This window comes from Capra hircus, chromosome 15 (genome assembly GCF_001704415.2).
Source record: "Capra hircus breed San Clemente chromosome 15, ASM170441v1, whole genome shotgun sequence".
Taxonomy (NCBI): Eukaryota; Metazoa; Chordata; class Mammalia; order Artiodactyla; family Bovidae; genus Capra; species Capra hircus.
The window spans coordinates 17,464,465-17,479,295 of NC_030822.1; the positions used below are offsets into that span (position 1 = coordinate 17,464,465).

A 14,831-nucleotide genomic window follows, 5' to 3' on the forward strand; every position below is an offset into this window, starting at 1 on the left:
CACACATAGATAAGGAAACTGAGGCTGCGAAGGCAAGGCTAAATAACTTGCTCTAGATCACAGGGCTACTAAGTCAGGAGTCAAATGCAGTGTGACACTAAAGACAACAGTTAATATGATCAGTACCGTGTCTGTAAATTACATTCACATGATCAAAACGATCACCTCGCACCTCAAGACAGTGCTGTTTTTACAAGGAAGCCTAAAAAAGAAGAGCACATGATAAATTATTTAATTTTTAGTTCATGGGAAACACAGACTCATTTATTACTTTAATGTCATTTATCCATTTCAGTATTAAAAAATTTAGAACTGAGACTATTTCCCATTTACTTAGATTTGCTCTGGGCTTTGAGAGGATATTTTCTCAATTAAAAATACAGTCTATGAAGAAGAATCAACTGCAAGGTCTTACAACTTCAAATTTCAACTGATAATTTTCAAACTACAAAAGGTAATTTTGAAGAAGACTGCAAGCAATTTAACAAAATATAAGGGAGGGTAAGAGGGAACCTAACAATAAAATAAAACCACAGTGAAAAGATCCACTCTTTAGAAAACACCAGTGACACAGTACTGGAGCGAGATATAGCGAAGAAACTGAATCAGAGGAACAGTACCCAAAATAATTATGATCTGTTGTTTTTGTAATAGGTTTCTCAGGTGGTTCGAGTAAAAGAATCCACCTGCCAATGCAGGAGATGCAAGAGACACAGGTTCAATCTCTGGGTCGGGAAGATCCCCTGCAGTAGGAAATGGCAACCTGCTCCAGTACTCTTGCCTGGGAAATGCCATGGACAAGAGAAGCCTGGCAGGCCACACAGTCCCTGGGGACACAGAGAGGTGGACACCACTGAGCACTATTTTTTGCAATATTCGGATGATCAATAAAGGAATCTTAAAAATCTGTTTTAATATATATAGATGACAAAATTTAGAAAAAATTCTATTTTTGAAAATTGTTTTGAAGAGTAACAGCCTACCCCAAAATAAAAATCAATGACTGTATTGCCAGTCAATAAACTAAAATTTTAAAAAATTATGTTTAAATGTGTCCTAACAGCTTACATTCTCTTCACTCTCAAAAGCATCCTGACCTGTATGACAAATTATATAGTAAACCTAAATATATCTGAAGCCAATCTTAAACTCTTCAGCAAAAGTCATCTTAATATTCTATTTTATTATTTAATCACTAAGTCATGTTCACGTCTTCATGACCCCATAGACTGTAGCCCTCCAGGCTCCACTGTCCATGGGATTTCCTAGGCAAGAATACTGGAGAGGGTTGCCATTTCCTTCTCCAGGGAAACTTTCCAACCCAGGGATCGAACCTGGGTCTCCTGCATTAGCAGGCAGATTCTTTACCAATGAGCCACCAGGGAATCCCCTCCATTTTATTACTTTACCACTTAAAACATCTGCTATCTAATTTGCTGAATAATAAATTAAAGACTAAACTTATGAACTGATACACGTGTAACACTTTAAGGTTTTTACATGACAATTTACTAGTGTGATTAAATGAGACTTTAACAACTCTCCCATTAACTTAATTGGAAATAAATCATAAAATTATCTATACTGGCAGCACTTATTCTTTATTAATATTAAGAATGTCTAAGCTTTTCTTCTGGCTCTAAATGAGCCACCAGGACTCCCTGGTGGCTCAGACAGAAAGGCATCCGCTTACAATGCAGGAGACCTGGGTTCAGCCCCTGGGTTGGGAAGATCTCCTGGAGAAGGAATGGCAACCCATTTCCCATCAAGAATAAGAATCCAGTATTCTTGCCTGGAAAATCCCATGGATGAAGGAGCCTAGTAGGCTACAGTCCATGGGGTCGCAAAGAGTCGGACACGACTGAGCGACTTCACTTTTCTTTTCAAGCTTTTTTTCTGGCTCTAAATGAAATACAGTAATTAATATTTTATATTTAAAATGGAATTCAGATGTAAAAATTATGATTACTAAGAAAGGAATAAAATCAGGGTGGGGGAGAAAATAAAAAACTCTCTAAGACTATGGAAATAAATCCCTATGAAGAGCAAAACAGATTATAATTCTTAATCTTTCAAATATGTGGGCAAACTAAAAACTGGAGTTTTATATCATTACCTGCCTTTTAATAAGCTCAATTAACCAACTCCTTGATTCTGAAAGTAAGATTCTCTTACATGTATTCCTATAAAAATCATTTTATTATGGGTACTAATGTGAGAATTATTCCAGAATGAAAGACAAAGGTGTAACTTGCGCATGGAAAGGTTAGGAATTGGGGGGGGGGGGCGGTAAAAGGCTTTAAAAATATCAGTAATACCACCTTAATCTTCCCTCCATTTTTCCCCCTATAAAATTGCACGCACTGTGATATGAATATACTCCCATTCCTATTATCCAAAATGCATGTGGAATAATAATAAAGCCATAGAGCTCTAAAGCACATACATACAGCCTTTGGCAAGGAAACTGCTATTTGTACCACTAAAGCTGTTATCACTCATACCACCTCACACCACCTTTTCAGAACTTTGGGGCCCAGATGAATAGGTACTCCTGACCTAAGGCATCATTATTAATTTGAAATGTATTACTAAGCACTTGAGTGAAAAATGCTATCAATCCTGGAAGACTTTCATAGCCAAACAATCCAGAACTGAGGCCAAAGACACAGCTTGCCAAAAGCACACACAGCTGGGCTTACTACATGTGCTAATTCAAACATTTTTCCTTTACAAATGCTCCATAAATTAGTGAAATAAACTATTTTTGGTAAGAACATTTACTTTCTTCTAGTTATAAAGGTACTGAACTTTTAGTCTTCCATTCATACTTCCTCCTAGGAAGTATTTTCAACAATGGCTATCAATAGGGAAGATGTCAACTGAAAGGAATTTGACAAATTACAATGCACAAAATATTAAGTGTGACATTCCAAAGTACAGTCTCTGGATAGAATGTACAAAAGAAGGCATTATATCCATGGTCCAAGTGGAGGTGAGCTGGTGGCTCAGGAGTGAGACCACATCCAGGGACTACTAAGAGATGTGCAGCGTGTCTGCACAAATCACGCTGCAGAGGCATGAATGGACACTTAATAATGTCTAGTCACAAAAACCAACACCAATTATGAGATAAATATGCAGGCTGAAATGGGAGTATGGTCACCAAGACTGAATGAATAAGTGTAATAATAATGGGAACAGTGATGGTTACCAACACTTGGTGGGTGATAGGCCTTGTAATGAGCATATATGCATTATCTCCATCTCTACTATTACCCCATAACCTAGGGTATTACAGCTACCTCCACTTTACTAGGAAGGCTAAAGAATTTGCCAGTCATGACATAACTAATAACTGGCAGAACTGATCATCTATATGGATCAGGTAACAGTGTGGTTCCAGAGTCTATGCTCTTAGCTGCTATACCACACTATCCATTAACTATCCTAGAAGGTAAGAAACAAACATGCTCTATCAGTGAGTATACCATGTAACCGCAGACAGGCTTCATGCATTTTATTTCACTTACTTTTCATATAAACTCTAATATTCCATTACAAGAAAATGCTTATTATAGAAAATTAAGAATATAGAGAAAAACAGAAAAAAAAGAGCAGGAGAATCATTTAGTTCTACTACCCAAAGACAAACCTCAAATTTTTATAACACTTTATTCTAATCTTGTCTATATTTATATTTTTATTTAAAGTTCTATAAGACTGTAATCACCATCTATATATAATTATAAAAGCATTTGTCCAAAATATTTTGAATTTTTGTTAACTTATAATGAAATCACATTTTTTCCTAGGAATTACTTTTTAATGGCTACATGATATTTCCTTCTGTTAATTAAGTTACCTCTCTCGTATTGCTACACATTTTTGTTGAAGGGTTACACTAACTTCAGCATGTAATAATACAACCAAAGTTTTCGAAGTAACAGCTTCATATTTTTAATTAGTTATAAAGCAAAGACTGTTGAGAGAAGTTTTCAAAACTACTACAGTATATTAAAACTTAGACCTAAAAGGAAATGTCTTTGGTTTTACTAGACCCACAGCATATTTTCTTTTGCTCATGTAACAGAAAATATGCTATCAAAAGATATGAGTGTCAACAACATGCAAGAATGTGGAATATTCCATACACATATCTTTTTAGGGCTTCCCAGGTAGTGCAGTGGTAAAGAATCTACCTGCCCATGCAGGAGAGACATGGGTTTGATCCCTAGGTCAGGAAAATCCCCTGTAAGAGGAAATGCCAACCCACTCCAGTATTCTTGCCTGGGAAATCTCACTGATGGAGGAGCCTGGTGGATTATAGTCCATAGGGTCACAAAGAGTCAGACATGACTGAGCACATAATCACAGATACATTTTTATGCAATTATATTTTAAACAACTGTAAAAATATAAAAGATGAATAAAACTGTAAGGATGAGACAGTATCAGGAAACTTAGTGTGGCTATGAAACCCACATGTAAGACTCTGCACAGGACAACTTCAAACTTCTTGTCTAGTGAAAGGAGATGAGCTGACTTTATACATCTTTCAGGCCTGGGAGTTCGAGGATAGATGAAGATCAGATTTCTCGTTTTCATAAGATTATAGTAAAACATTTCTTTAAAACGAAATTTACCAACTACAAACTTGGAAACTGCAAGCTCAAGCTTTAACTATTGTTCTCTTTGTCTTTAAATTTCACCTCGAATACTTCTCTCATCCCTCAGGTCAGAATGCTTCTCATTTTCCACTGAAGAACCTCCAATACTGAGCACCTTTATCATAGCTGAAATAGTTCTATGTTGTCTGATCATCACTGATTATTATTAGACCTAACACTGAAATGTTTTAAATATCTGAACTTAAAATGTATAATGTAGATAAAATAAAACACACAACCACAACAACATAAACAAAGAGGTACAAATAAACACTAACTCAATTTTAAAGAACTTGACAGGAAACCTTCATCCTGTTGAAAACAATCAAAATAAAAACTTACCACTATTTTGGCCAAGATGCCATCATCACTTGCATCTAAGGTTACCACAGCTTTGTCAGTCTCTATTTCACATAAGGCATCTCCAGCACTCACAGCTTCACCTACAAAACAAGACTGGGTTTGTTTTGTTTTTTAAATATGAATATTAGTTATGTGAGTTGGTGGGTGTACAGTGTTTAAAACATGATAGTAAGTATTAAAATACTCAACAGCTATTTCTGGGCTGTGGAATGACAAATAATTCTCACACTGTGTGTATGTTTCTGTGTGTTTCTGTTTATGTGTATAAGTATGCTTTCTCACATTTTCCAAAAGCCCAATAATGACATAAGCTATATCTCTTATAATAAAAAAGTGATTACAGAGATTGTTGAGCAAATATTAAATCACATTTTATAGAGAATAGTAGGGGATGCATATCCTCCTCTGAACAAATCAATTCCAGACCCCACAGTCCTTTCTTTTGAATATATTTTGACTATTATTCCAACAGTTTTACAATTAATAACACCTCTTTAACATCTTAAGCGAGTTCAGAAACCCTGCTGGCACAGAGCAAAAATGAATAAAAACATATGAAGCATGATGAGAGAAAATCAAAGACACAGCTAAGGTCAAATAAGAAGTGTTTCTGTGCAACAGAAATGGTATGGATATTCAAAAATGCTGAGCAGAACCTGACCTGCTGGCTTCTGGATCTAAAAGCAGGTGGTACAGAGGAAGGGTGATGCATAGTGGTTTTCTTTGGCGCAAAGGGAACTAAAAGCAGGGAACTACTCACATCAATTCTCTCCTTAAGGCTAGGGCTGGAGCAGGGCTCTACTTATAACAGGAGACTGATAAAACAGTGAACCCAAACCTCTGACTAGAACTATGGCTTTAAATCAGAAGTGTGGGTCTAATAAGGTACTAATAAGGGAACAAAAACTACCTGAAGACCAGGAACAGAGACAAGCCGCCCTCTGGTTCCATCAGTGCATCTGCTGGTATACCAAGGATCAACAAGACCTAGCAATATCCCTGGATTGAGGGGTGGGGGAGGGGAGACTCAGGAACAGGTGGGAAGACACTGAAAGTAAAACAAAAACATTCCCCTCAAAAGTAAGTGGCAAAACGAAGTTCCTAAACATGAAGAAATTTAATGCCAAGAAGGAAAACCACAGAAATCAGCAATCGACTCAGAAATCCATTTCAGATGCAATCTGTTTAGTGCAACCCACCAAAGATTTTAAAGTAAGTATCTTAAGGATGTTTAGAAGCAGAAACAAAGGTAAAAGATCCAGCACAAGAACAAGAGATTAAAAAAGAAAAATAATGTGCAGAAACAAAACTATCAGGTTGAAAGGAAAAAAAAAAACTGAATTGAAAATTTTAGACATGAAAAATACAGTGAATGAAATTTTATATATATATTAAAAAAAAAACAGTCAATGGATATGTTCTAGAGGTAGTGAAAGAATGATTTAGTAAATTAAAGACAGCTTCAATGAACTACCTGGAACTTAATATGAGCATACAAAAAGTTAAGTAGAAAAGAGCAGCTAAGGACATAAATTGAGGCTGCAGCATTTGTCCAAAGGAGTTCCAAGGAAAGAGATGGGAGAGAGAGTGGAGAAACTGTAACTGAAGAGATAATTGCTGAGAATTTCCTAGAGCTGAAAAGAGATATGCATCTTCAAAATGAAAGAGTACTAAATGAGTTTACAGTGTGGTGATCTATGATGTATTGACTAGGAGGGGATACAGGGAGTCTTGGAACTTGCTGGAAATATTCTGCATTGTGACTAGGTGTTGGTAACCTGGATACATGTGCATATAAAAATTAACTGAGTTTACACTTTGTGCAGGTAATACCTTGATAAAAAGAATTACTGCATACACGTGACTCCACATTGTAGATACACACTGTATAGAAGTTGCATACAATCAACAATAGAAACACAATCTTAAATGCTATAAGAGGGAAAAAAAATAGATTACCTCAACGGAATGACAGACTGAGAGCACACTTCTCAGCAGCTGCAATAGAGGTCAGAAGACAAGGGAGTAATATCTTCAAAAAGCTGAGGAAAAATAACTGTCTAGAATTTTATATGCAGCCAGACCACCATTCAAGAATGAAGGAAAAGTATTCTTTAGATACATAAAAGCTAAGAAAATTTACCACTTATTGATGACCTACTACAAAATGCAGTTTATCAAATAGAAAGGCGGACAGAGGGGCCGCAGGGCCTATGCAACACAAGCAGCACAGGAAACGAGAGAGCGCTAACCAGCGATCGTTCACAAGGAAGCTTCCGAGGGGCTAAAAGAGTTTACAACTCAAACACTGAAAAAACAGCAAGGTGGGTAAGGTTATTTTCGGCTTGATAAAACACATAGAACTTTGATATAGACAGGAGAAAAAAATACTGGATAATTCTACATTCCACTGGCAAAATATAATTAAATACGTATCCTAAAAACTTAATGGTATATGCCAAAAAATACAAAAATGGAAGTATAACCTAGAGCATTCATAAAAGCAGGAAATATAGATAATAACAAAATGTATTATTTAATTAAAGACAGATGCATGAAAAGAAAAAAGCAAAGACTAAAACCAGAAAACACAAAAATGGCAGAAGTTCAAACATACCAGTAACTGCAATTAATATAAATGGATTAAAACCACCTACTAAAAGTAAGAGATTGTCAAAACAAAACAAAACAAATCTGCATAAATGTTGCTTATAAGAAACAGACCTAAAACAAAAATAGAATAAAAGGAGAAAGAAAAATACAAAACACAGAAACACACCCCCTTGGCTACCCACCAAAAATAGCTGGCATAGCAACATGAATAGGCATACTCAATAAAAGAACATGAAGGAAAATCTAAAACGCAGAAATAACAAATATGCTCTAGAAGTTCACGGTACTAAAACTCCTTCACTGAATACCAAGATTTTCACATAGATGGCTATAATATACCTCAGTTAAAATAGTTCAGAACAACCAATGCAAACTATTTTAATGAAATAAACTGTTAGATATTTACTGAACACCTAATAGGTGCTCTTTGTCTAACCCCAGAGAGATTTTCCTGTTTAACCAATATTTATTGAAAATATATTATGGCACTGAGGATTCAACAGTGAGGGGAAATGGTTAAGGTTTCTGACCTCATGAAGCTTCCTTACTATCCTGTGACAAATTAAATGGAAATTACAGTGGGATTAGGTGAAATCAGGATGCTATGGCAACATTCAAGAGGGGCATCTAATACAGTTTTTGGTAGATGAGAGAAGGCTTAAAAAAAAAAAAAAAAAATCTGAGCCTGAGAAGATGAGGAGGCAATCTAGTAAAGGGGCAAGTGATCCAGGCAAAAAGCACAGCACACCCAAAGCCCCAGAGGCAAAAGAGAACAGGGAACTTCAAAGGATCTGCCAATAGTACCTGAGAGAAGTGATGAGAGATTAGGCTGGTGAAGTAAGCAGGAATCAGACCCAAAAAGGAATCTTGTCTGTAACTCAGAGAAAGCTACTGTGCCAGATTATACAATCTCACATTACTTCTTTATCTGACACATTTCAGGGTAGTTTAGGACAGGCTACATTGCGAACGGAAAGGAATCACATCCTAATACGTTTCTGTTGTAACCGTGGAAAAAACAACTGAAAGAGGCAACCTAGCACCTAAATCCTTCTTTTAGACACCTAGGGAAGAAATTCTGCCCAAAGGAAAACTATAAAATAGTGTTTTGTCATTTGTGCTTGCCTATTTCAAATTCCAAACACCCTTTGAAAATCGTTCACAAATTGTATCTCAGCCATAGATCAACCCAGATCATTTTGTTCCTATTCCTGAATCCCTAGAGTAGTTGTAATTAATCACAAGTTGCACTATGAAATGTTGCTGCTGCTGCTAAGTCACTTCAGTCATGTCCGACTCTGTGCGACCCCATAGACGGCAGCCCACCAGGCGCCCCCATCCCTGGGATTCTCCAGGCAAGAACACTGGAGTGGGTTGCCATCTCCTTCTCTAATGTGTGAAAGTGAAGTTGCTCAGTCGTGTCCTACTCTTAGCGACCCCATGGACTGCAGCCTACCAGGCCCCTCCGCCCATGGGATTTTCCAGGCAAGAGTACTGGAGTGGGGTGCCATTGCCTTCTCCATGAAATGTTATGCTCCTGCTATCATTTTTTAAAAATGGGTTTTCCTCTATTTACCAAACTATGAACTTCACAATAGGAATAGGATGCACCTCAGGTGTTTCATACTCTGCCTCATTCCCCAGGACTCCAGGTAGTGCCTCATACATAATGAGTGTGAGATTAAAACATTTCAGGAAAAAACTGAAGTAATATCACAAATTCTCATTTCCTTATAAGGTATACATCAAACTGTCCTTTAAACAAAGCTGAAGCGTTTCTTTCAGTTCTACATTTGATTTGTAGCATGTTTCTGACATTTAAAAACTCATGTATCCTGTCTCCTTCTTTTAATTAAATGTACACCCATTCACAAAAAACAGACATACATATTAGTTATATGAGAGTCATGAAAGGGAGATAAAATGTAAAGAAACCGAGAGAAGCATCTAATTATGTGGTGAACTTTCCCCAGAAACCACAGCAAGGTTTAAAACACTGTATTATTATGTAAGGCATAGCAATTAACCCTAATATCACACAACTAAGGTTCTACATACACATCAATAATCAAAGATATAGTGAACGCCAAAGAAAAATTTTGAGCCATGAGGATTCCAAATATACTGTTTCAGCCTTGGTCAACAATTTAGTGCTATAACTTGGACAGCCTGCAAGGCACAGGAGTTACAAAGAGCTCTTCCAACACAGACACAGGTTTATTCCAAGCCCTGACACTTCCTGGTTGGTAATTTTGACCAAGTTACTTATTAATCTCTCTCTGACTCAAGGAAGATTTCGAATGTACAGCCATTAGGGAAAAAAAGTCATGAAACTGCCAGTGTTAACTCTTCACATACCTCTTCAAAAGCACTTCACAACATCTTTAGATTAAGAAGTTAGATATGTTATGAATGACCATTGAGAACCAAGATTCATTCTAGTTCCCTACTGCGTGCATACTCTTATCATTTCAGACAGATAATTCAACACTCGTTTAGTACATAAGGCATTCATCAGTTAGCACGGGGTGTAAACACAACAGAGTCTAGAGGAGAAGCTTGAGAGGCTGGTACAGAGCATCAGGGCCGGCGCGAGGCGACAGACGGCGAGGATGAGGGCTGCCTGGCTGCAGAAGGAGCCGTGGCCTCACCGTGTTCCCGCGTGTCCCTGCGCCATCGCCTCGCGGTGCGGGTCAGCAGCCGAGGTGGAGCGAGCCCGGAGCGAGAGTGCGGGCCCCAGGAGGGGCCAGAGCAGAGGCCCGCCCGGGGGCCGCTCCCCAGCACCGAAGCCAGCATCGTCATCATGCTGAGCCTTTGTCCCGGCGGGCGGCTGAGGACTGGAGTACACGCAGGCAGGCGTCCCTTTCTCTTTCAGATTCTGGGTGTGTCCAGACCAGACAGTTAGTGGTGATCCGTATCAACTAAGCACATTCTATGACTTTCGCAAAATAATTCTGTTCTGCCGAATGTGAAGAATTAAAGCCTTTACTTAGAAGGTGTGTGTGGTGGTAGCGGCGGGAGACCAAGTAAGTCACATCTACGTGAACATGAAAGAAAACACCTCCTCTTGGTGTTAAACTGAACCAGGATGACAACTATGATGAGAGGCAAAAATAACTGTTTATCAACACAAATATTTACTAGCTGCCCTAGATGAATGATACTGCCCAAGGCCTGATGGTAAATAATAAGGAGATAGACCTGCTTCAAGAAGTTTCTAGGCTGACTGAGGAAGAAGACTAAACAAGCAGGCCAAGAAGTCCCATCCAGTCCAGCCTAGGAGGATAGAGAAGGGGAGCCTAGTCAGGATTTGCCAACTCTTCCCACCACACAGGAAAAGATACCGTTTGTATGCCCCAGGGCCCAGGCAACTCAGCTCCTAGGCCATCTGAAGTCCTACTCTGAGGGCTGAAGGCATGAGTAGTTGTTTGAGAAGGAAACTGCTAGGCAAAGCTGACCACCCTTACATCCCTCTGGCTCTCACATTTTTACTGCAGTGCCCATCACACACGTGGCTAGTGCCTATTACACTGGGCACTGCAGACACAGAACCCGTCCATCTCCACAGAAAGCTCTGCTGAATAACATAATCTGTAATTCCACTCACCAACTCTAGAATTCTGACATAGTAGAAATACTAACAATACATGTGAAATGCTCTTCATAATGATGACAGGTGATTCAGCAATAAAAGGAATGAATTGCTGATACAGGCTACAACATGGATGAACCGCAAAATCATGATAAATCAAAGAAGCCAGTCACAAAAGGCTTCATAAAACATGATTCTATTCACACTAAATGCCCAGAGAAGGCAAATTTTTAGAGACAAAAGCAGATCAAGATAGTGATAAGAGAAAGAAGTAACTGTAATCAAGCATTAGGGATGTTTTTGGAGGTGATAGAAATGTTCTAAAACTGGATTTTGATGACAGTTTCAGAACTCTATATATTCACTAAAAATCACTGAATTCTGTATTTAAAATAGGTGAAGACTACAGTGTGTATATTATACCTCAAAAGCTGTTAAAATAGTAGTATACTGAAACAACACTGAAGTTATGTGTGAAACACACATTTAAAATTTTTTCCATTTTAGCATCCAAACATGTATACAAATCCCCAGAAAAAAACAGAAACCGAAGCCATCTACAATAAAAGCCAGAGACCCATTTAACTTTCCAGTAGCAACTGGTAATAACGATTCAGTGATCAACTCGTCCAAGACAGTTTTATTTCTGAATTCTATACACTATATTAGTTAGGTACAGTCTAAGGTTTGCTCAAAACTTGTTTGACATATTCAAGATTCCCAGTCACATGACAGAAGCAAAGCCCACATAAAATGACAGTTTCTGACAGATAACAAACCCCAAGCGTGGCAGCAGTAACGTGGCTGATAATGCAAGTTCCACGTGGGTTCCAGATGTGGCCAAGTACTGCACAAAATTGTTAGTATCTCAGCCTAGTTTTGTTCCAGTGTTTCAGGATATGCTCTTAAATATCTCAAGAAAGAAAACAATGTTTTTCATACTCTTAAATATGCTCTCACAATAGGAGGGAACAAGAATATTTTCTTCCTTTTGGTTGTTTTAACAGATTTGACCTTCCAGTTTAGTTCCGTTCAGTCATGTCCAGCTCTTTGCGACCCCATGATTTGACCTTTAAATTGATGAAAAAATAATCTATATACACTTTAAATAAAAATATCTGATACACACTTCCCCCATCAAATAACAAGCTTGAAATAAAAATGTGGAATTGTAGTACAATTCACCTTTCAGTAGATTTTGAAATTGTACATGTTACCTAGCATTTTTGAACTGTTTTCTCTACTAACTTAATGATGCATATTCAGTACTTAATCCTCAGACTGAAATTAAGTATTGTAATATTCATTGTAACACTACTTTTCTAACACTCATTAGATCAACAAAGATGGGAATAATTTATATGCGGTATTATTACATGTTTCCATGTGATGATCATGGCTATCAGGAGCTGTGACCACTTGGCTGTACAAGAGCGAATGGAAGTCCCTCACCCACTCCCTGTGAAATGTGCACTCTGCTTGCCTTCCCAGCCCTAGAAGCTGCCCACAGACATAGCCATGAGATAGAATTCTGGTGCTGAGATCACCTGGACAGTGTATGTGACTGAGCCCAGCGTAGGCCTCTGTATACTTTTAAGATTCTAGCTGGTGGTGCGGGGTTCAACCTGGCCTGTGGCCTCTCGTGAAAGTCCCCTAGCTTATTAAACTTGTCACGTTATCAAACTGGAGCCTCTTTCTTCCATTTCTCCCTACCCTCCATGTATGAGGCAGATTTCAGATGATACTCAGGAGATTCCTGAGGAGGTTATGAAACACTATGACTTCAAAAAAGAAAAGGAAACTGAGTTATCACAGAATTCTGAAGTCAAGGATGTATCTTAGCTATCATCTAGTTCAACTCACTCCCAGATATCTCACGGCACAGTGGGAACCCCAAAGGACAAATCCAGGCCAGAGTATTTTCCATACCACTCTTGGCTTGGCTTACCCTGCCTCCCCCCACCACACACATTAACAGTTGTAAATTACAGTCTCCTATTTTCAAGAAATGTTAGTTTGTAAGACCCAACTGCGATCCACCAAAGGTTATCAGATCATTAGCCTCAGCTTAAAAATAAATTAGATTCAAAATTAGATACATTGTTCTTTTTCATGAAAAAAATTTCAATCCTCTTAAATATCTGAAAGTTTAAACTCAAGTGTTTTAAACAGTAACCATACAATAAAGATCTCAAGATAAAAAATTTTTTTAAATGTAGCTAGTGAGATAAGAAGTACATAAAAAGTTTTCTTATAGAATGTAAATGTTTCTAACACATAATGATAGAACCAAGTCGTGTATCAAGCACTAAACACACTAAGCCATATATAACCCTACCCATGTGTACAATACAGAAAGAACTAAATTATGCTCACACACACCAAAAAAATTCATAAAGGTGATGACCTTAAACAAGAAGCCAGTGGATTATGGAGAACCAAGGATTTACTTCTCTCTATTACTTATGTATACTGGTAAACATTTCTCCTCAGTTGGTAGAACACAGAATTTTAAAAGCAACCATCAAGGAAACAGCCTCCAAGGGCTTCAAGTACATCCTGGCTTGTCCTATATGAAAACAGCACGTGTAATCAAAATTTAAAAAGAACAGAATGACGAAACCATTTGTCTCCTGGCTCTTCATCATACTCACCATATTCTAATGGCTGTGAATAACTTATCAGACTGCCCGTGAGCTGAAAGACCAAGAGATAAATGTGGTCCAAAGAACCCTCTTATCTATTAATACTTGCCTCTCAGGTCTCAAAGTGTGAAGAAATTTAATCTTTTTATAATAATCTTAAAAGGCTGGTCTGTGTCTGAATCATTATTTAATGACACCAACACTCTGTCATGCTGAATATGGAAATAGCCAAAGCTCTGTAATTCATCAGGAAAAAAGAAACTTAAAAATAGATTCCAACTGACTGCATTATTAATAAAGGTGGAACTTTCTTAGATACTGATAATTATTTTAAAAGGTGGCAGCAACCCTGCAGAGCCAATGGCTCACAATGCTTCCTAATGAAGCACTGGTTCTTTCATTTATATGACATTTGTCTTTCTCAAATTCTAGAAAAGTCTCTGTCAGTTTTTGTTGTTGTTGTTATTACCTCTTCCTCATTCTCTCTTTTTGTCCTTGCAGAATTCTTCCTATTGGGTTAGTATAGGATTCTCATTCTATTCTTCAGGTCTCAGCTTCTCTTTTATATTTTCTACTGCTCTATCTCACTGCTGCATGCAGACTAATTTTCTCAGGTTGGACTTCACGAAAACTTTGGTCAGTCGCATCTACACTTTAACCCAAATCTGAGTTTTATATTTTCTAATTTTGGAGACAATATTTTTCATTCCTAGAAGTTCTACTTGTCCTTTTCAAATCTGTCTGGATTGTGTTTGTCTTTTTACATAGTTTCAATTCCTTCTCTTAAACGTTTTATCATTTCAAACGTATGTTTTGATATATGCAGTAATTCCAATTAACTGAAGTTCTTGGAGGTCTAATTCTGCTGTTTGTTATGTCTAATAACTTTTGCTCCTAAAAGGCAGCTTCCATGTCAATTACTAAGTATGGAATTGTGAATTTGTGGCT

At 37.7% G+C, this 14,831-nt stretch overlaps 1 protein-coding gene and 1 non-coding gene across 2 annotated transcripts in view; both read right to left on the reverse strand.

Annotated features, from left to right (window-relative positions):
* Positions 1–14,831, reverse strand: part of PDHX (pyruvate dehydrogenase complex component X) — a 72,969-nt gene that overhangs the window by 32,039 nt on the left and 26,099 nt on the right. The window contains exon 3 of the mRNA XM_005690087.3: positions 5,013–5,113. Within this exon, the coding sequence (XP_005690144.1) occupies positions 5,013–5,113 (101 nt within the window). The remainder of the gene's footprint in view (positions 1–5,012; positions 5,114–14,831) is intronic.
* MIR1343 (microRNA 1343) lies at positions 10,361–10,441 on the reverse strand. The gene has a single exon (NR_129581.1). It is a non-coding gene; the product is annotated as a microRNA 1343 (primary transcript).